This window comes from Sphaeramia orbicularis, chromosome 13 (assembly GCF_902148855.1).
Source record: "Sphaeramia orbicularis chromosome 13, fSphaOr1.1, whole genome shotgun sequence".
Lineage (NCBI taxonomy): Eukaryota > Metazoa > Chordata > Actinopteri > Kurtiformes > Apogonidae > Sphaeramia > Sphaeramia orbicularis.
The window spans coordinates 4,061,999-4,085,393 of NC_043969.1; the positions used below are offsets into that span (position 1 = coordinate 4,061,999).

General features: G+C 40.5%; 1 protein-coding gene across 2 annotated transcripts in view; it reads right to left on the minus strand.

Moving 5' to 3' along the window:
* Positions 1–22,345, minus strand: part of sorl1 (sortilin-related receptor, L(DLR class) A repeats containing) — a 171,000-nt gene extending 148,655 nt beyond the window's left edge. For both annotated transcript variants that reach the window (XM_030151836.1, XM_030151835.1), the window contains exon 1: positions 21,996–22,345. In XM_030151836.1, the coding sequence (XP_030007696.1) occupies positions 21,996–22,310 (315 nt within the window). In that variant the 5' untranslated portion in view covers positions 22,311–22,345. The remainder of the gene's footprint in view (positions 1–21,995) is intronic.
* Positions 22,346–23,395: the final 1,050 nt, after the last annotated feature.

Here is a 23,395-nt window from a genome sequence, read left to right on the forward strand (position 1 = left end):
CCATCCTGCAATGGTGACATCAGCCTGTGCAATATATGCAAAGTCTGTTTTAAACCCACATTTTCTGCCACTAGGTCAATCAAAACAATAGCAGGCAATGTCAGTTACTGCACATTGTAGACCCATCATGTCCATTAGTGCCTTTTACAGTACAAGATCTAAACACATACTGTGTGACTGAACTTCCACTCAGTAAGATAGATTACTCCACATTTAGTGACCTACACAGCCAAGCCAAAAAAGGTTTACACCTTGATTCAACTAAGTAAATAGCTCTTTCGATTGGATAATTACAGCAGTGATTAATATATTTCAGCTGCAACAAGTTCTTTAATCCTAAATGATGCAGTGAGTAGCTTCTCATTTCTGAAACAAATACATAGACTGGACGATGCCAGGATTCATCAGGCTCAGAGTGTTAGAGTGGTTCAGGGAGTATGAGGCATCAATTTCACACATGGACTAGCCACCACAGAGTCCACACCTGAACCCCATGAGAATCTTGGGGACGTGATAGAGACTTTCAACTGTTTTCTGGCTCACCCATCATCAATACAAGATCTTGGCCAAAAACACTCTGGATAGAAATAAATGCGTCATTTATTATGAGGACATCCAGCAACGTACTACGTGTGGGACTGTTTTTAGGCAACATAGTGCATATTCACAATATGTTGTATCATTCCAGTGAAACATCCACAAGTACTTATTTGACAATGAAGATATGGATGCCAGTGGCACATGGTACAAAGGTTAGCACCGTCAGCTCACAGCAAGAAGGACCTGGGTTCTAACCCATCGCCAATGGCATCTTTCTGTGTGGAGTAGGGGTGTAATGGTACAGAAAATTTTCGGTTCGGTATGTTTTTGGTAGAGGGGTCTTCGGTTCGATACATTTTTGAAACATTTTCAGTACACTGAAGGAGACCAGTGAAGGGGGAAGGGGGCTCCATAACTATCTGTGGGACACAGAACATTTCTACAAAATATTGTTCAGTCATTTGTGCATTAACAGGAAACTCACATTATGTATTTTTGTATTTTTGAATGTTCAATGTTTGTTTATGGGAAAAACTGTCATTTACTGAGTGTTTCTGAATGCCTCACAGTATTCCCTGAGGTGCTGTGAGCGTGACCTCACACAGTAACGCTGCAGCAGAGGCACGGTGAGGGAAAAGAGGAGCAGGTTCACTTGATTTTGCCAACTTGACTTAAAAAATAACAGCCTTTTTTCTATAAAGGAACCCATGGACTCTTGACAAACAAGTGCACAGTTACACCCCTAGTGTGGAGTGTGCATGATCTCCGAGTCTGGGTAAGTGGGTTCTCTCTGGGTACTCCAGCTTCCTCCCAACATCCAAACACATGAACCTTAATGGGTTAATTGGTAACTCTAAACTGCCAGTAGGTGTCATATATATATATATATATATATATATATATATATATATATATATATATATGAAACACTGGTGACTGACAGCTGTAATGACTGTCCCAAACTGTCAGCAGTGACATGACTGCATCTGTACAGCACAAACTCTAGCTATAAAGTGTGTCACAGAGGCAACATGGCAGCTCCTATGACCACTGGATTTTAGTTTCATTTTCACACAGTGTGAGGTAACAGGGCCACATCGTTCCTCTTTATATAAAGTCTAGGATGTAGGCCAATTGGAAATAGATGCCAAGGAGACACTGAACTATTGTCAAAAAGAGAAATGCAACCTTATTTAGAAGTTGATATTTTAAGCCACTTTCACCCAAAGATCCCGGAAAAAAGGCGAGACAGTAATCCCACCTTTTTTCCACCACTGACCAATTTACATAGCCAAGCCAGGGGAGTAAGAGGTGAGACAGGCTGGACTTGTACACAGTGGACCTGCTTTCCAGAATCAAAGGGGCGGTGACGCAGCACAACATTTAGTGTGATGTATAACTTGCGCCTTAGAGATACCCAGTGCATAGCAGTGCTGATAACCTCTCCAGAGTCTGTTCCACAAATGTTAGCATGAGGCCCTGCAGGAACTTTTGCAGGAACTTTGAGGATTACCCTGAACTTTGAAAAACCCTGGTGCGTTTCCATCTAAATTACCCATATAAAAATCTTTCCCTTGCCCCCAAACTCTCCCCCAAAGAAGTTCATGGTAGGGAGGTAGTACTTTTCAGATTACCCAGAATTCTTGAGGGGCCGGGCCATATGTTGGAGAACACTGATTGGTGGACTACACTCGTAGTGTTCTGCATTCCATTCACCCGCCACTAAGCCACAGCAAACTTTTTGTTTTGTTTACTTCATTTCCACAAGCTTCGTGTTTTGATAATTCGGAAGATGGACCAAAAGAGAAGCTATGATAAGTGGACAGACAACGAGGTCCAGGCTCTTTTGAGCGTATTTGTGGAGGAGGAAATTCAGAGGGACTTTGACTCTCCAACACGAAACGATTGAGTTTCGAGTAAAATTAGCCAGCAAGCTGCCCGAGCTAAATGTAAAACACACACCTAAAGAAATATGAGAAAAGCTGAAGAAACCTATGCAGGATTATAAGAAACTAAAGTACCACAGTATTACCAGTACTACCAGTATTGTTTATGTATTGTGATTTCCAGCTGAAACGGACCGGACGGATTCTGTCTTTTTCCAAACCTGCCCTTGTCCATCATCTACTGCTGTTTACAACCGCCCAGGTAAGACATTTCACATGTCACATCATACTGGTAGGAATCTTCTATCATGTGTTTTCTTATTCATTTTTGCATTTTTATTACATTTCATGTAGGAAAGCGAAAAGGGGAGCAGGACCATGAAGTTCCAGACTGGCTGTCCTGGACCAGCTGGTCCAGACCCTGGTCCAGAAGCCCGAACCTTTCACACATGTTTATTTCACTTTTAATCTCAAGGTACCTTGCTTTTTTAACACTTTTTGTTTTGTTTCAATTTTTAATTAAAAAATTTGTAACCTAATATTGTCTGTTCATTTACAAAGCATCGAAATATAAGTAGAGTATAAGTACTTTTTTAACTAATATGCAGTCAATTTAAATACAGGCATTTGAGTAAATTTGTATGACCCTAGGGTTTAACCTGGACTATATCTGTAAAACAATAGAAAAGAAAAAGAATCATCCATCACACTTTAAGTTAGGCCTGATTTAGTTTAATGACTGAGAAGTTGAAAATAAATGTTCTACCATTTTTCAATATATAAAAATTAAGGATATGTAATGATGGTTAACTTCATTTAAAATGTATTCCAGATGGATTAAATGATTCAACAACCAGCAAAATGTTAAACCCAAACTGTCCACTTTAGAGCCCAACCGATTAATCGGGCCAATAATAGTGTATCACAGATTAATCAACATCGGCCAATATGTAGCCGATGTATTAACTTTTTTGCTGGACGGAGATTCTGTCGGTCGCTGCTCCTGTGTGTGTGTGCTGCCCGGAGAGTTAGAGGAACAGTAAAGGGAGTTAGTTTCTCTTTCACTCCTGCACGGACAATGACGCTATCACCCCTACACACACAATCATGGAGCTGCATACTTTTCACAGTATAAAAGAAGACCCAAAATTTTCTATTCTAATCATGGTGACACTTAAGTATGACACTGACTCCAATAGATGTGGTTTCACCTGCACTGAGGACAAAAACCTCAGTGTTTAGTCCTTGAATAAGTGACTGAATGCACTTTTAGTTTTTAACTGGGTGCATTTTTTAGTTGTGGATAAAATGTACTGTGTAATCACTTGCTGGTCATTATGGTTTATCATTAAACTTGTCTCCTGTGTTGGCATACTGTGATATTCTGTATTCTCTGTGGTTCAAAACACACCATCTTTTCTTTTAAAAAATTTGAGAAAGTTAACTTTTATCAATTTCGGTCACGGCTTGTCATTGAGGGGCGATACTGGGTCAGAAAGCCAGACCAGTTGAGAACCACTGCTGTAGAGCTCTGCACCATTTGCCAAATATGATTAAAAAGACATCGAGCACAGATCCACTGTTTGACTGGTTTCCACTTTAAACATCGCAAAGGAACACTAGCTTTTAACAAAACGGCTCAAAAATCTGATAATGGCTGTCAAATTTTTCCCTCTCTGGAGGTGGTAAAGCAGGCAGCAGTAACCTAGGCAAAAATTGTGAATTTAGTGATTTCATTTTTATGACTAATTAAAAATTGTTCCCACTAAAGTCAATTTCCATAACCTGGCCTGAAAGTTAAGAAAAGTCCCACCACCCCCACAGGTGACTAATGCCATGTTTCCACTACGTGGAACCAGCTCGATTTGACTTGGGTACCAGATACTATTGTTGGAGACCGTTTCCATTACAGGATACTACCAACTTTAGAGTACCTGGACGTCATAGCGATGCGACAAGTAACTTTAGTGGCGTCTGCTCATAGAGTTCCTGATAAACTTGCTCATTGCGTATTGCCCCGTCAGGCTAATGCTGAATTTTTTTGTCAGCCACCAAGGACAGAAATGTCTGAACCTCCTCGACTGACCACAGAGTAGTTTTGCGGGCTATCACCATGTGGATTAACCTACCTGTATATTTACTGTAAACTTCCAATTTTGTTTGTTTTTCAAATGGCAGGTCGCATATTGATACAGCTTGAGACAGCTCTCTGACCAACCAGTGGTCTGCAGTGTTTACATGTAATGTTTTAGCATCTCTTCCCCCGTTTTGGAACCTTGGCGGAGCAGATACCAAAAAACTAGTATCGGGTACCAGATTCCAGGTTCATTTACATAATGGAAACGCAAAAAGGCAGAGTCACATCGAGTCCACATAGTGGAAACGCAGCATAACCCTAACCCTGCAAGAGACCAAAGTAACTATTTCATACAATCTTTTAAGAAAAGTCTGATGTGTATCTTTTCTCTGTGCTTTGAAATCCTTTCCCTAAAGCTTCCTTCAACCAGAGAAAGGACAGAAATCACTTCACAACACGTGTCGTGACTTTAAATGTATATTTATGTTGCCTACTGAACAGCCATATTTCTTTAATAACCAAGCACTTCACACATGTGAGGAAATGGACATATCCTTTACTTATGATTGGTTCCAAAGAGCCTCTTGTGTTGCCTCCCTGCCTGGATTTTGACTAGCAACAGTTTAATGCATCTTTACTGGTCAACCTCATTCAAGACAGATTAATCTGGAAAGGACCGATACCATTTAAAATGTGTCTTTGTCCTGAAACTCTTCCTTTTCCCCACACAGCATACAGCAATAATTGCTGTGGGAAAGAGTAATAAAAAGCATGGCCGCAGCCTCGTTGTATTACAGCAGAGCAGTTTCTTGCAGCATTAGTCATCTCAACCAGACAAGTGCAGGCCAGACGTACTGTAAGTCTGCAGAGAATTTAGCAGTCTAAGTAAAACCTGAACAAACAATTCTGTTTACCCTTCCTCGAACAATAATCCTGCAGCGACTCTCACAAGTAAAAAAATTCCTTCTCTTGGTTAGAGTGGGCCTGTGCAAAGTCATTTCTCATCATCTCAGTAGAGGAACAGTTCAGGTTGGTGAAAGACTGCATTCAGCTCATTTCAAGTCATTCACCTCCCGCTCTCATTCAACTTTAAAGTGCATTTATTCCAACTGAGGAAAAAATATCCACCAGAAGATCATTCAGCCAGTTCTCAGAGCAGCTTCTGTTGTTTTAGATTCTGTAAGGAACAGAAGTTCTTAAATTAGACAGAACTCCAAGAGCACACTGTGTGACTTTCTTTTTTCTTCTTTTTTTTGGATAAATTCTGGAGTGTTCTGTTTAAATTTGTCATTTCTCTTTACCTTTTGTTCACTTTTATATTTTATTCCTACTTATGTTCAAAATAAAGTTCATCATCATCATTATTATTGTCACACAGAAAGCACTTTTGAAGTATCTTTGTGTTTAAACAAACAACAATGAACTGAAAAGTAAAAATAAATGACACAATGATCGACAATGAAAATAAACATCTCACCGTTTGGTCAATCTGATGAAGTAAATATTGGATGTTTTCTTTTGAAGTAGACTGGTCGGTAGGGGTTGATGATATGGGCAAAAAAAATCTCCATTATTTATTTAAATTTCCCGATAATTATAATCTGACAATATCCTTTAATTTGTGATTTCTTTTGTTTTTTGTTTTGTTTTGTTTACAAAAAATGCTGTAAAACTTGCTTACTAGGACATCTATGGGTAGACACAGCATTTCAGAACAACAGCTCTTGTTTGTTTTTAAAGTGCTTCATACATCATCTGCAAAACATGTTTGTGTGTCTGGGGGGGGGGGGGGGGGGTAGGAGCAGTAGTTATATACATGGGTGTGTGGTACATAACTAATGCGTAACTTGTGAAACAAAAGTGAAACCTAACATGCTTTCAATGTCCAACTCCCGGCTTCTATGCCTTTATTATAGTATTATTCAGCAGATCTTATACGAAATTTTCACAACTTCTAATCTGTATCCGCTGGAATGGCATGAATTTATCACGTTTACCCCCCTTTACAGCGCCCCAGCTTGCATATAATGTTATTTTGACCAACACCAGTCTTGTCAAAACCGAACCATTTCCAGGCTAGTGATGTGGACCCACGTCTCGCTATGAAATCATCCACTGAGACGGAGACTCCTGCATATTTCCTCCATGTGAGAAAATGTTGTGTTTTGGGTGCCGCAAGTCGCCACGAGACTGAATCCTGTCAGCTGATTGGCTTCTGAGGCACCCATTCAGCCAATGAGGACTTTCATGCGCCTCTCCTTTACCGTCTGTGCACTGTCCGTTTGTTGTTGTTTTTTTGTTTTGTTTTTTGAGTCAGTATGAATATTCGATAATGTAAAATTGCACATCATCAAAGCAACATTCACGATATTATTGTAGGCGATATATATCGCCCACCTCTATTGGTCGGTCAAATCCACTTGACAGATTTGTACTCACCTCTGTACAAGTACTTTTAGTTTTTGTGGTTACCAAACAACAATGAATCTTAAGTTAGCTGCCAGGTTTAGTTAGCGTTGTCACCGGCCCTTTTTAATTGCTGTGTAACTGAGTTTTTGGTGACTCTCGTTAAACCACTCCAGCAACATGTCGTACCTTAAAAACAACGCAATTTTAGCTGCCCTCTGCTCCAGTTTCACCCACATCCTTTAATGCCACACAACTTAACTACTGTTTTCCAGAATTGGAATGCTATTCAGTTCAGTTATATTTGTACTTCAAAAAATATCTATTTTCTGAAAAGAAATGTATTTGTCTTGAGGGAAAACAAACATCAGAAACTTTAGCAGCATGAGTTATCTTGTGAGAACCCAATTGGTACTGTTTATGTAAAACAAGGGCTGGATGATGTGGCCCAAAAATAAGAGTCTTTTTAGTTAAAGTCATAATTCACAACCTGAATCATAATTTTTGCAACTTTTACAAAGTTTTTTCCTCTAGTCTATCTCTGCTTTATGTTTGATGGCTTTTGTTATTATCAAACTTGAAAGTCATGATTTTGAACCAACATTACAATGAATGACATTTACATCGAAGGAAACACTAATGCACATTTTTACGTACATACAGCTACAGTGTTTGCACTAATGACCTAGACTGTGATGGCCTTCTGTAAAATACCATAATTACACTAACATATAAGCTATTTAAAATGAATCTCACATGACTGGGAAAGTTTTGATAATGCTGTTATTTATTTTTAATGGTATGCTTTGTACAATCTGTCTCAACAGTAGATTATGTGAGAAATTATGTGTGATCATGGTCTAAGACTGTGAAATCTCCCAGCCCTATGTGCAATTCTTAACAGAAATGAGAAGGAAGAGATCAAGCAAACTCCTAAGCAATCCCTGTCATCAGCACCAGACCAAATATTTTATTTTTTATTTAACCAGGAAAATCCCACTGAGATTAAAAACCTCTTTTACAAAGGAGTCCTGGCAAAGATAGGCAGCAGCAAATACAACACACAGTTACAAAACTGCACAGTTAAAACACATATAACAGAAACATTATCAAGGATATATTCTTTTTAAACATCATGATCAGGCAAATGAGTCTATATTTACTAGAGCAACGTTGCACTTTACTTGCCTGATCAATAAAGCAATTCTTATTGTTGCACCCTGCCACCTTGATTAATTGGTGCCATATTGGCTGCAAATACCAGGCTAGTTTGTTGATTTAATGCAGGTCATATTGTCATTGCACTGAACAATATAATTGCACACTGCAGGTTTTCCTCATATCGTACAGGTCTAATTCTGCCAGCAAATCATTCAACCAGTTCTCAGCACTGTTTGTTTAGGTTGTCTGAATCTGTACTGAAAGACATCTTAAATTAAGACAAAACTGGGTGGCTGTTGGACTGGTAGATCCTTCCCTCCCCTCTGCCACTTTGATAAGCTTTAGGAATTGAAGAGGAGTTGAGCTCTGTGTCTGGTACCACCACAAGCCTACAGTCCCTCCCCTCTTCTCTACTCTGTGTTCTCCATTATTCAACAATGATGGGGGGGGGGCATCACAGCCAGGAAAGCATCGCCGGCACAGCCAGTCTCAAACAATGACATCATCTCTGGTCTGCAAGACTGGCAGCCAATGAAGACTCCTTCCCAGTTTGGATGTTAGCCTATGCTTTAAAACACTAGTGTATTCTAAACCAGTACTGTCCTTATATGTGGGCTCATTTTCAAGATTTGACTGTCAGGGGGCAATTTGTTGAAGAACATGCACCAAATGGAGAGACATTAAGATATGAAAACATTTTGGGTTGTGCATAAACAAGTATAAGTGAATGTGAATGTTTACAACTCTCAAATGCTTCCAAAGCCTTGATAATGTGAGGAATGGAAGCACTCAACACAAACTATTAATATTACATTTGCTTCAGTCTTAAATGAAAAGTGGGCTTAAGTTGTTTCCACTCTGATAAAAACATCTTGACAGCAGCTGCACAAACTTAGCCCAAGCAAAATTAACAAACATGTTTTAACACTTTAACCTCCAATGAGTGCTATGTTACCACACACGACAAGTCTAGGACTATACCTCAACCCCAAGCGCTGACACCAAAAACTGAATGTCCACCATGAATTTCAAGGAGGGCACAGAGAATCAGCATCTGCACATGTTACAGATGAAGATGCTTGGTGTGCCTGATGAGGGGGTGTGTGTGGTGGTTTGTGCAGGGGTGTATGTGCTCCTGTAAACACTGATCAGGCTCCAGGTGATTTAGTGCCATTCAGCCAGACTTTAGATTGGTTTAAGTGTATTCACTTGTCGCTGTAATTGCGACAGAATGGCTCTCTGTGGAAAGCTGGGCTGTGATTTTGTACTGGTGGTGATATTGCTTCAAACAGGCTGGTTGTTGTTGAAATTTCCACAGATCACTACTGTGTGTTGTAGAATAATTTCTAACAGAAGTACGCTAGTAGTTTTCCATTTTTAAACCAAATAACTATGATCTGGGCACGGTGGTAAAGTGGTTTGTATGGTCTTGGGTTTGATTCCAGTGCCATGTTGTGTGCATGTTTTCTCCATGTCTGTGTGGGTTCTCTCCTGGTATTCCATCATCCTCCAACCATTCAAAGACATGCACCATAATAGGTGAACTGGTTGATCTAAATAGCTGTAGGTGTGAATGTAAGCATGAATGGTTGTTTGTCTGTATATGTCAGCCCTGTGATGAACTGGCGACACGTCCAGTGTGTACGCTACCTTTGCCCATTGGTCGCTGGGATAGGCATCACCACCCCTGTGACAGTCTCAAGGACTAACCAGTTCAGAAAATGGATGAATGGAGAGTACATCAACCTCCAAATGTGTCTACAGTGCATCTCAATATGAAGGTACACATGTCCGTACATCAATTTAAAGGACGAATGGATTAGATTCTACTCGCGCTCCATAACTACCAAAACCTGAAAGTGAAACTTAGCACATTTCAAATGTCCAACCTGCCTTCTGTGCCTCTGTTGTACTCTCTGTTGTCATGTTTACTAGGGGTGCAACAGTACAGGTTCGATCTGTACCTCGGTTTTTGGGCCACTGTTTTGGTTCCGTTTCAATTCGGTGTTTTGCACATAAAGAGAACAGGTTTTTTTCTCCCAAAATTACAATTTTTTTGCTTGTTGGCAAAAACTGAATTTTACAGTCAGAACAAATTATATCACTGTACTAAATAAAATAACACATTCTGTACTGAACAATACAACCCTTTCTTAGTCCTTGACTACTTGTATACAGTTAGTTTTAATTCAATTGAAAAAAAATGTCTGAGTAAAAACTAATTCAGTTTTGCCTCGGAGATACAGTAGGAAAACACTGCTTTTAATAAATGTGAAGTAAAGGTGTGACCTCTCACACCTGGCAATGACTTACAACTGGACACAGAGCATACTGAGATATATATTGTGTTATCACCATTCAACCTAAAAAAGCTTTCTGTAATAATAAGCACCATTCTCTGAACATATTAGATTCATTGTTTCACATGAAAAATACAGCTTGTTTAAGTTACACATTTATCCACCACGCTCCACCCTCACACTTCATGTTTTTCCTCCGTACATTACCAGCAGACTCCTTCCTATATTGGCCCCAGGCCTGGTGTATCAATTAGTGTGTTAATAATTTTCTTGATGATATACGAGAAAAACTGTGAAAAATGCTCTGAAGTCAAAGCAGCACGCAGTACAGTAAAGTACCAATCGGTGCATACTCACTGCACGACTCCTTATGTTTATTTACACTCCACATCAGTGCAAGCACATGATGACTAACAAGGGTAACAGTAACATAGAAGCACCAGGAATAGCAGTGACGTGATCTCAGAACAAAAGGCGAGGGAATGGTAAATGTGACCGTAGAGTGACCTGGCCTGACTTGTCAAATGACGCTCCTCTGCAAACAGCTGACCACACTACTACACAGAGGCAATAATAATAATAATAATGGATTAGATTTATATAGTGCTTTTCTATGAACGCATACTCAAAGCACGTACAGTGGATCCATTATTCATTCGCTCTTACATTCTCCCTCTGGTGGTGGTAAACTACATCTGTAGTCACAGCTGCCCTGGGGCAGACTGACAGAAGTGTGGCTGCCAATCTGCGCCTACGGCCCCTCCGACCACCACCAACCATTCACACGCATTCAGGCTCCAGTGTGAGTAGCAGCACTGGAGGCAAGGGGGGGTGAAGTGTCTTGCCTAAGGACACAACAGCACATGGACAGAGCGGGATTCGAACCGCTAACCCTTCGGTTATTGGACAACCTGCTCTACCATGCATCACCCATGGCGGCAAATAAACAAGCTAACTGGCTAAAAGCTTTTTGTTCAACACCACTAATGTCCCGCTATTTTACATTTTACAATAATTTTTTTTGTACAGAACATCAGTTGTGATCCCAAAGCCTCGCAAAGTAACACTTATTACTTCAGAGATGAATTGATCCATTTTTAACTGTGGTGGACAACTACTTAAACCTTAATTAGCAAGAATTTCATACTTGACACAAATACAATGATTTCCTTTATGTACGTAACATTGTGTTAAAAAAAAAAAAAACAACTATCATTTCTGAGCCTGTATCAGTGTGTGGGGGTATGTACCTGTAGAGACCCTGCCCTCTGCCTGTGTTTTCATCTTGTTTTGTTGTGTTTTCGGAGGTTTCTGGGTGTCGACCTTTGGGCAGTGAGTTTGTACCTCCAACCAATCAATAAAAATAATAAACAACAGCAGCACTGCATAGCATGTGTAAGCAGAACAATATAAAAAAGAAGCAACTCCAGCTTAACTCACCTTGACCTGGCAAGGCTTGGTTTTGGCACTAATCTATTGCATTTCAGCTGCAGGTATTCCACTCCCAGTGCATGGCTGGTTTTGATTTTGCAATGATTTTTTCAGTGCAACTGCATCAGTGAGTGACATAAAAACAGACAAGGCTGAAAACATAAAACTGTACATTCTAATTTCCAAAATAAAATGTTATATTAAGATTTTTTTCAGGAGGGAATATAGTTGTTTAGAGTCAAATATGCAGTTGTTTTATCAAGAGAGAGCCATTTGAAATAAATTTGCACTGACAATTTAGGTTCTCACTCAGTGGAAATGCCAAAAAAAAGCTGTGCCAAGCTGAGGCAAGTTAAGCGAAAAAGAACCATTATTCTCTTTTCTCTTACTGTACAACCCTAGTGCAGTTCTGACAGTACAAGACAGTGGGAAAAGCTCACACATGACCGTTCAGCCTATGTCTTAACACATGGAAGAGACACACAAGAGAAGGTGTCTTCTTTACAATTGCCTCTAGAACTTTACTGTAGAGTTGCGTGAACGTGTGGGTGTGTTTACGCACAGTGGAAAGAAAAAAAAAAAAGAAAATAATTTTATTTCTCTATTTCACTACTTTCTACTCACTATGGGTTCTTTTTCTTTCCATTTGATCCAGTCTGAACACAGAGGAGAGGCCAAGTTGGTTCATAAACATAAAACTTACTACAAGTAAATGAAATACCAAATGCAGATCCAGGCTTCACAAAGCTCAACTTCTCTCCTCTTCATATGGCAGCAAAATGAATATCCTTCAATTTGGAATTGCTGCTTTTTTTAGCACTGTAATCATTTATTTATGAGTTGTTTGGTCTATAAAATGGATCCCAAACATCAATCAGTAATTCCTAAAGCCCAAGACTGTCCTCAAATGTCAGTTTGCTATCATAAAAAAATATTCACATTTAAGGAGCTGGATGGAGTGAATTTGAAAACACACAAATTCTTCCTGCTGCGCTCCTCTCCGTTCAAGTCAAAAGACCAAATATCCAAATAAAAAAATGGAAAAGGGAAATCAAAATACTGCAGCTGTGCAAACTGTCATGTTGCTCATCCAGCCTGTCTGAAAACAACCAATAACTTGCATCAGTGTCTAGATTTTCTACAGCCAGGAATCAGGGCCAAGAGGAGGTGCAGGAGTCTGGTTACCTGTCAGACCACATAAATTACAACATCCTGAAGTGGAATTATAAAGTTTTTGCTGAGTGACTTCAAAAACCTGAAAATTAAATAGTTGCAGATGAATCCCCTGTCCACACTAGCATGGATATTTCTCTGACCCAATATTTTCTTCCACTGCTTTTTGAAAATAATTTTGTCCATGCGACAATGCAAAAATGACTACAAACCAGTACGAATGCTGAGATAAACCAGTGCTTGTGTTGGGCTGTAAACTGTGGATAATACTGGACAGAACAGACAGAGGTTTAAATCTATTATGAAGGTGATCAGCAATAACAAGTTCATCGCAAGTTAAACGCATGTTAAAGTAAGTGCTGGTTGAGGTCGTCAAAGCTTATTCTTCACGTTATGTGGGTCTTTGTTGAAACACTGATCTAATCCGTCTCCTCAAGGTACCCATTTATTTATTTAACCTTCATTTAACCTTTATTTAAGCTGTGTCATCGACATAAAAATGATACATTGCATTTGACAACTCATCACACAGGTTGTTAATGTAAATACAAAATAAATTGTGTCTGAGGACTGAACCCTGTGGCACTCCTTTAGAGACCTCAGGGAAGGAGGAAGTGGAACCAGCCATTCGGACACACTGTGTCCAATCCATCAGGTAGTCAACAAACCAAATAGTTGCTTGATTTAATTGGACAAATCAGTAAATAGGCCAACGCAATATTTCTTTTTACAATCTAGTGCCTGGATAAACTTGTTTAAAATCTTTAACATAGCAATAACAGTGCTGCGCTGCTTTCTAAAACCAGACTGAAAATGGGTTAAAATGCAGTTGAAACCTAAGAACACCTTTAATCTGTCACTGAATAATTTTTCTAAAATGTTTGTCAGGACAGTTTAGAGATTGGCCTCTAATGTGTACTTCCAAAGGTTTGCCTCCTTTTGGCAAAGGAAGTACAATGGCCGACTTCCATACTTAACTCTTTCGGTGCCAGACAGTTAAGGAGCTAATAAGCCTTAAAAGTGCCACAGAATTTGGCTGTTTTTCAGTATTCCGCGTCGCTTTTATAATATTTGAAGAATCCTGCAGGAAACCGCTCGGTAACATCCGACCGATTGCTGATTAGATTCAAAACGCACCAGACACAGCCGATTCATTATTGATCGTAATTTGCATAATTTATAATAATAATAATAATCTTTATTTATATAGCACTTTTCATACATTAAAAACTGTAGCACAAAGTGCTTTACATATCAGTTTAAAAATCAGTACCGCCCCCCACCAACACCCACCCACTCACCCGCACGCACACACACACACACACACACACACATACATGCAAATCCACAAGCTCACACATACTTAAGAAGACTGACTGAGCACGGGTAGACCAGAACAAAAATGTACAAATAAAAGTAAAACATCAATTTAGGAGGCGCTGTCTCAGGGAGCCATCCGCACCAGGATGCAGCTGCCGACCCCGGCGACCAGGCACCAGCAACACAGCCTCGCATCCCAACTAGTGGGAGAGGGCCAACTGGGACCCCCACCCACCAGAAAGGAGCGGACCCCAGTGAGAGAGGGCGCCACAGCCGCCCCCCGGCATGGAGGGCTCCCTCTGATGAAACACCGGAGAATAAGAAACATTAAAAAGATATAAAAATATTATTCGGTCACGTGACCTCAAATTCCCGTCTGATTGGTCTCAAAAGGGGGACACAGAAAGAACGTCATCGAAATGTGAGAAAGAAATGGGGGTGGATGGTTTGTTTGCACACAAATATGGCGTGTTCTCCAAAGCCGATCTGATCGGCCCGTGGCACTTTAAAGGTTGTGTTCGTAAAGCCGATTTAATCGGCCCATGGCACTGAAAGAGTTAATGAATTTGTTACAGTGTAGGGTTAAGTTAAAAAATGGAAGACAGTGTCTCAGCTATAAACCCCACAGCCAACTTCAAAAAGAAGGGGTCCAGTTTACCTGGACCACAGCTGTCCTCCTTGTATGTAATTTTTCAACACTTTGTGAACCTGATCGATAGAGACAGGAGGGAAGTTAAAGGGGCAGGTAATAGAGCGTCTGTCTGATACGGACAAATCTGAATTTGAAACAGACCCAGACAAATCAGGGTTTAAGTCAAATTCTGATCTCAACCTACTGCAGGTCATACATTGATTTATACACCTACATTTAATGTTTCAGGTGCAGGTAGGTTCATTACAAAGAGCTGTAACAAAAATGATCCAAATGCACATAAAACAGACTTTTTTAAGATCTACACTTTGGAAAGTATTATTCATAAATGTCTGTTTGTGTGACAAGAGGCAAAATGTAAAGAAAAATATTGTCCATCCATCCATCCATTATCCACCGCTTATCCGGGCCGGGTCGCGGGGGTAACAGTCTAAGCAGGGATGCTCCGACTTCCCTCTCCTCCTCCAGCTCCAGCTGGATTGGGTGGCAGTCGATGGCAGGGGGCTCAACAACCCGATCCCCAGACACAGAAAAATATTGTGTTTTGCCAAATGTCTGCATTAGTGTGGACAGGGCATAAATTAGTAGTTCACTGATTAGTCTAATCAATAACTAGCATAGCTATAGTTTAAATAATCCGATTAGTCAAAAACTGTGTCCTTGTTATTTATTTTACTCACTCCCTCCTCTTTTTTTAACCACCTAATTTTATGCAGTATTACTTAGTTTTTTGTGTCTTTACTTCCTGTTAGACTGGCTTGAAAATTGCACGTGTTTCTGAATTGGAATTGATCTCCATTCTATATTAGTTCACTTTCAGTACATTTCAGTTATTGTGTAAATTTTTACGGTGCTGAGTCCAAGTTTAGTATATTTATTAGAGGTCGACCGATTATCGGCGCCGATATTTGGAAATTTGACGTATATCAGTATCGGCCGTTTTTTTAATCCGACGGGCCGATATTAAGAAATCAATTTAAAACTGGGTTATTTCGGCTCAGATGCAGCCACCCCTCTCTCTCTCTCTCTCTCTCTCTCTGACTGGTTGACGCAGAAGCTGTCCTCACACACACACACACACACACACACAGACTGAGACTGACTTGGGCTGAGACTGTGTTCTACATACATTTTCTCCATTACTAATACATAGTGTGCAGAGCGTTTAGAGCCAGACTGATGAACTAATGTTCTGGTAAAAGCTCATCAGACTCCACCTCAGCGTGCTTCCCTAAAACAAGTGAACTGAGTTTTTTAGGCGCTCTCTCTTAATCCCACACACATGCTTTTCTATCACAGACTGTTTCCATCTCCATCTTATCAGCAGTCTAATTCACACACGTCAGGAGGTAATATGTGTTAGCAGAGCTGCCGCTAATGTTTACTCTGCTCTGATGTTCTTCTGAAACATTAGTAGTAGTTGTGAGATGTAGAGCACAGGGATGTTTAGTACAGTTTCAGAAGAGTTTTCTGCGTTTACCTTTGACACATGTGTTTTCTCTCTGGAGCTTCTCACACGAGAAAACTTCGCCTCTCCGTGGTGCGTACTCCTTCCACGTCAAAATCCGACGCGGAGGAGTGCCCCCCGCGTCAAATAGTGCCGCTCTGGGGCTCTGACCGCATGCGTCGATTTCTGACTATTTGGGATGAGACTGTGTTGGTATGTAATGTAATAGTGTGTGTTTGCACTAAAGTCACATGAAGAACTCTACAACTCACAACTACTAATGTTGCTGTGAGCTTTCTAGTCCTATGATCTGAAAATTAAAGTGAAGATGACAGAGAGTCAAATTCAGAAGTGATTTATCTGAACATGGTGGAACATTTTAAATCCTGTGTGAGCTCATTAAAGCCCTAAAGGCTGTTTGTGTTCTGTCAGGAGTTTAATGGCACTCATAGCAACTATTATACTTTTTACGTAGCTTTTGTCAGATTAATCATTAATAATCTAGCCACATAGTTTTGAATGACTGGGTCCCTGCTATCGCATGGTAAAATATAAAATTTAATAAGCAGTCCATCCTTGTCAGAGCATGCGGGGGGGGGGGGGGGGATGAAAGTGAAACTAACTCGCTTTAAAGTTCCTCTTATTCTCCAGGCAGCACACACACACACACACACACACACACGAGCAGCGCATGACAGAATCTCCGCGCAGCAAAAAAAAGTTAATATATCGGCTACATCTTGGCCGATGTTGATTAATTGGTGATACGCTATAATCGGTCGGGCTCTACCCTGCACATGGGTTCTGCTTCCTGAGTGTTTACATTCTTCTCATAGGCTACATGTAGTCGTTTGGTACACCTCCGAATTGTATCAAAGGCCCCAAAACGAAACGGTTCAGTACGAGTGCACCGTTACACCCCTAATCACAACTGATCAAGATTTGATTTGATCCGATCTCAATTTAATTCAGTATTAATTGATTGATTCATTAAGTGATACCAAAGTACAATTTTGAGCTGTAACTTGATTATTTGACTACTGCAGCCATGCAACACATCAATACTGGTATCAATATTGACATTGGGGTGGGGGGTGGGGGCGTAGTGGTCTGTGAATGTCGAAGCAGTCCAAAGTGAAAGTGAAACTGAAGATTAGGGATTATTCCTCTAACTCTCCAGGCCCACTCCACTGCTGTATGGGCACCCCAGGAATGCTGGGCTCCATGAATTTATCATGTTTACCCCCCTTAACGGCCCCCCAGCTATCACCTATGGCTGAGTGTGGGTCCAAGGTAACATTCCTAGAATGACCGGATTTCACGACCTGCCTCAGAGAGCCTCCACCGACCAGACGGTCCTGGCGGCCAGTTCCTCCACACTGCAGGTTCGAGTTTGACGACAGGAGGACTTTCCGTGGAGGTGTTTTCCCCACCCTTCCTCCGCGTCCCTCCCGCACCAGAACCATCGCAACCAAGACCATCTCCCCTAGGGGCCCACGAGACGGAGTAGTATCACTGTGAGTTTTTCAAAGTCCAGTAATTAAACACAGTTTTAATGATAATTAGAACTTGAAACGGTAATACTAACCTTCTGGAATTTTACCGTAGTTCATCATTATACCGGTAATCGTTACATCCCTAAGTAGAGATAGAGAGGGTATGAGAGAAAAAAATCTGAAGAGATGTGGTTTTCACTGACGGATACTTAGAAACTGAAACAAGAGCAGGACAAGTAAGGCATTGGAGTGTCATCAGTGATGGCTGCTCCAGCGTCCATTGAGTAGACTGCTAGTTTATCTATAGCCCACTTTACTATGGAGTGACACGTGACAGTGGGAGCACAGGTAGCAATGTCTCAGACACTAACCTTCATCCACACAGGAGACAGTCAGCAGTGAAATCACCTGGGATGGATTATATATGTGGCCTTAAAAACTGCATATTCAGTGACCATGATAACACACGGCTGCACACAGTGACACTTTTAGACCAGACACAAGATGACTTCAACCATGTCAACAAATGCGCTAATGTTTTAGGTCTGTTTATGTCCGTCAGACTGCAAGCTTTACAACAGCCACTATCCAGCCTCACGACAGGTCAGTTACCCACAGATTAGCGCAATGGATGCCTGATTAAATATGCAAACTGCACTCCTCTCAGACACAGCCATTATCTATAATTACAGTGCCTGCTGGAGCTTCTTAACAAGTCCAGTCATACCACTACAACCCACCAGGGACAGCCAACACAGGAACAAACACTTGACAAGTTAAGCATTTAATAACAACATCCGGGACTGACGAAACCTGATCCTGATCAGATTCATTTGTTCCATTTACACAACGGAGCCATCCTGGTGACAAAAACCTGGTGATGTTAAGAAAGATGATGAAGAGAGGCCCTTTCCTCTGTGTACTTTTCCTCTCCCATAAGACTGATGAGTTTGTCATTTACAGGAAAAAGATTGTGCAAGTACACAAACATGCCACCCATGACCGTTTCTCCTTTTGAACTTCAGGTGTAACCAACTAGCAAGTTTCAGTTTCATGTTGACACTGGCCTGACATGCATTTTCTTTCTCCACTTCATTTTTTTTCTCAGACGCTATGAAAAAAAATCCAGTTTTCACCAGATCATCTAAATAGCTCTATTTGGACAGAACGAGCCATTCTAGAATGATCGGGGTGACACTGTGCATGGTGTGAATCTGAATACAAAATAAACAGAATAGCTGAAAGAACAACTTTCTAAAGTGTATCTTTTGTTAGTGCAACCAATTTTTTCATGATCATTAATCCACTACAATACAGTTTGTTTTACTTTACCAAACACAAAAGCGTGTGAGCACTGTGACCACTCATCTGAGGTGATAATAGAGGGACATGGCTGTTTAACGGCAAGTTAAACCAAAACCAAAGCACAGTTTTTAGTCAACATTATCTTTCTAAAGCCACATTAAATCCAATTACTTTTTTCTCACAAACAAAATGCTCCCTTTATTGGTGTCAGAGTATGCATCCAAGAACCCTTGAATCTGAGTAAATTATGTTGTAACTTTTAAATTAGTCACAAAAACTACTCCAATTTGAAAAAAACTTTAAGCATGAGATGTCTAGGTATATTACCCTTACATATGTGACTACTGTGCATGCATATGATTTTTCAGCCTTTCTTCACACATCCTCCATTAGGGTGTTGTCTGGCTTCAGCTCCTTTATAAAGCCAGGAGAGCGCAGCAGCACTGTGTAAAATGTCAGCTTGCTGGATGAAATGTTTCTGTAATGAATGACAGTACAATTTCAGAGCTAACGACTGCACCGCTGTCAATAATCACACACCTGTACCATCAACCCACGCTGCATTCTAAATGTTTCTCAGCAGAGACGACTGCATTGCACTGAACAAAGAAGAACACAAAGAAGCAATGTTCCTCTCTAAATACCATATAACACAGGGGCATTACAACTGTGGAAGCCAGCATGACTTTCTCAGAAACGAAACAATGACACTCCAACAAGTTTGTAGCTTTATAAGAGTGAATATGGTTAAATCAGTCGGATAGGGATGGGAATGACAGTAACTCTGAGTACAATACTATCACAATGCATCACCCACAATAACAACAGAATTACAATGTAATGATTTCTGTGACACTCCTTACATTGATGACTTGATTTTTCAGTTCCTTGGCACTATTCACTTAAAGCACTATCATAACAGAAAAAAATAAAGTGAAACTTATATCATCTGTTTCAACATGTTTCACTCAATTTAGTTTTACACAATGCAAAATAAACCTGTTCTACCAGAAGCTGAAACTGTCTCTGACATCTCTTCACTAAGCACCACCTGTGTAATAATCTCAGCTGCATAATCCTAATGAAATTTACTGCATCAATACTAGAAATTGGAACCAAATGACAAGGAATCTTCTCGTGCTCTGAAGCAATTGGTGCCATCAAAGTACCAATACCCAGCCCTGAAGACGATCGTTCACAACACATCACCATGTCTGAGCAAGGGAAGACAAGAAACTGTGCATTTATTCACTGCACTGTGGTGTCAGTTTCACAGAATTTGAAAGGGATGACACAATGTGCAAAAAAGTGCAGGGTCTTGACTCTTTTAACACACACACACTGCCTGCAATTTGTGTCCACATATTGATTGATATTTTCTCTATCTTTTTTTTGCTGATTTGGACCATTGAACTAGCTTAGCAGCTGTTACAGTTCTGTAGTCTATGTCCTAAATTATGAGTGGGACAAAACATTGATGAGAGGACATACATTATTGGACAAAAGTGTTACACAGCCTTTAGCTTTGTTGTTTTTGCATGGTTGTAATGGATGTGTGTCTTTATTTCTAACAAAAAATATGCAAGAAAAAAATTCAGCTTTTGATAAGTAAAGGTAAGGTGATAGGTAAAGTCAGTAAATAGTGTGACGTCCATTTGGATTCAGTAAATCTTCAGCCCACTTGGGTCAACTCTGAATGTTTTCCTAAGTAATCTTGTGTTGTATTACACACCTTCAGAATGTCCCAGAGGCTTCATGGTCTTTTTTTTCCTGGTCTCTGTCCAGATGGTCCCACATTAATTCTACAATATTCTTTTATTTTTTTTAAATGAAGTCTAATTGGTACTACTATTTAGATATTTGCTGTATATTTCAACTGTACATATATAAATGTATATATATAACTTCAAAAACAAGAGAAACCTTTATGTGGTCACTGTCTCACTCAAACAACAAACCTTTAGGTTAAGCCTAACACTTTTGAACACTATGGTAAATCTCCATACTATCAACGAACTGGTGCCAAATAGTGATGTTTTTATTAAAAACCAATGACATATGTGCATGTAGGAGTTGCTGCAAGTGTTCATGTGTACTGAAGATGCACAATTTTGGAGCTCACTTGTTAAATTCTGTCTGAATCTGACACTGTTTTCGTCCTAAACTATAAATGATATGAACCTGGCACCAATCATAAGACTGTGTTCTCCTGTGTGAATCCACCTCCACAACAAACCCCACTGAAGACCCTGCCCTTTTGCTCAGACCAAGACCCAGTTCTGCCCTTGCCTTCCCAGGTCCATCAGACCCAGTGTGTCTGACTCCTTAAAGCAGCACTAACTAAACTTTTGTGTTCTGACTTAACATTCAGCTCCTCGTCCACTGGAGCCAGCAGGGCAAAGAAAACAACAGATCCATTTGTTTGTCACCTGGCTGCCACTATGGTGTCCTCTGGTCTGCACAAAACAACTATTCCCACATCCTCCCTTGTTTCTCGGCTTGGTAAACGCCAAAATCTGGAAGGATCTCAAGGTTTTGTGTCACTTTCTGTCCTGATCAGTGAGGTGTTGAGGTGTATGTAGGTTAAAAGGGCTGTTTGATGGCGTTATTCCCCCCACCCCCCCATGCATGCACATCCCAGCGGTGAACACAACCAGACCGACTTGAGCATAAGGTGCAAGAAATGATGCGACTTGAAAACAACAGTGTGGCTTGCGTAATTTCTTCGCGGCATCCTCTCCAGCTAAAGGGCAGGCGGAGGTGATGCACAAAGGGCAGAGGAGGGACAGAGGTTCGGTTACCTGGCCGTACACCTTCGGCATGGTCGAGTCTCCGCTGCTCCGGCGGCTTCGATGCAGCGGAAGGGCGCCGGAGTCCTGCCCGCCCTCGGTGCGCCGACGGGCGGCCAGTCGCAGCGATGGAGCCGCGGCGCCTCCTCCATCCCCGTCCGCTAAATCCTCACGCGCGTTTATCGTGAAAAATCCTCTGTTTTGCGGCAGCATGTACCGCTGGTCCGAGTGGAGGCGAAGGGTGGACGAATGAACCGCACAAACCGACAGGACTAATAAACACAACCGAAGAGAGGAGTGCATCCTGGCTGCTCCTGATATCGCCATGTTTGTGTATGTTTGGCTTTCAGATTAGGTAAGAACATCCAGAGCGACGAGGAGACTGACGAGCTCCTACTACCGGCAGGCAGCCTGGGCCCAGTGCTGCATTCACATACACCACCAGAATGTCGGAAAACAGCCGGCCTGCTCAAGTCCAGACTGACCCTCCGCACGACCCCTTTTATTCACAGACGGCAGAGGACGATATATATATATATATATATATATATATATATATATATATAACCTGAAACCCTCATCTGCAGAACTGAACCCCCACTGAAACCCCCTGCGATGTGATCAGAAAACAAAGCTGACATACTACATTTATGACATCAGGAATGACGTGAAGATAGATAGATAGATAGATAGATAGATAGATAGATAGATAGATAGATAGATAGATAGATAGATAGATAGATAGATAGATAGATAGATAGATAGATAGATAGATAGATAGATAGATAGATAGATAGATAGATAGATAGATAGATAGATAGATAGATAGTCACAGAAAAAATATTAGACCACCCTTGTTTTCTTCAATTTGTTCATTTTAATGCCTGGTACTTCTAAAGGTACATTTGTTTGGACAAATATAATGATAACAACAAAAACAGCACATAGTAGTTTAATTTAAGAGCTAATATCTAGCTATTTTCCGTGGTTTTGTTGATAAAAGCCAAAATAGCTTCAGTTCTTACATCAATAGCTATAGCATTGTACTGCCAAAAACAGTGCTTTAAGGCATTAAATGTTTTCTTTTGTCTGTTTTAGTCAGATAGATAGATAGATAGATAGATAGATAGATAGATAGATAGATAGATAGATAGATAGATAGATAGATAGATAGATAGATAGATAGATAGATAGATAGATAGATAGATAGATAGATAGATACGATGGGGCATGTTTTGTTAGGATGATGTTCATTTCTCCAGTACAGTTTACAGACTGACTCTTCAAATCATATCATGCTTCAATGCATACATTCTGCACTGGTTTGTAGGTTAAAATAAACTCTCAAAGTTTAGAATAATTAAACCTCTTGCATAAAACCTGTTAAAACAATATAAAGAATGTTGTGTTTG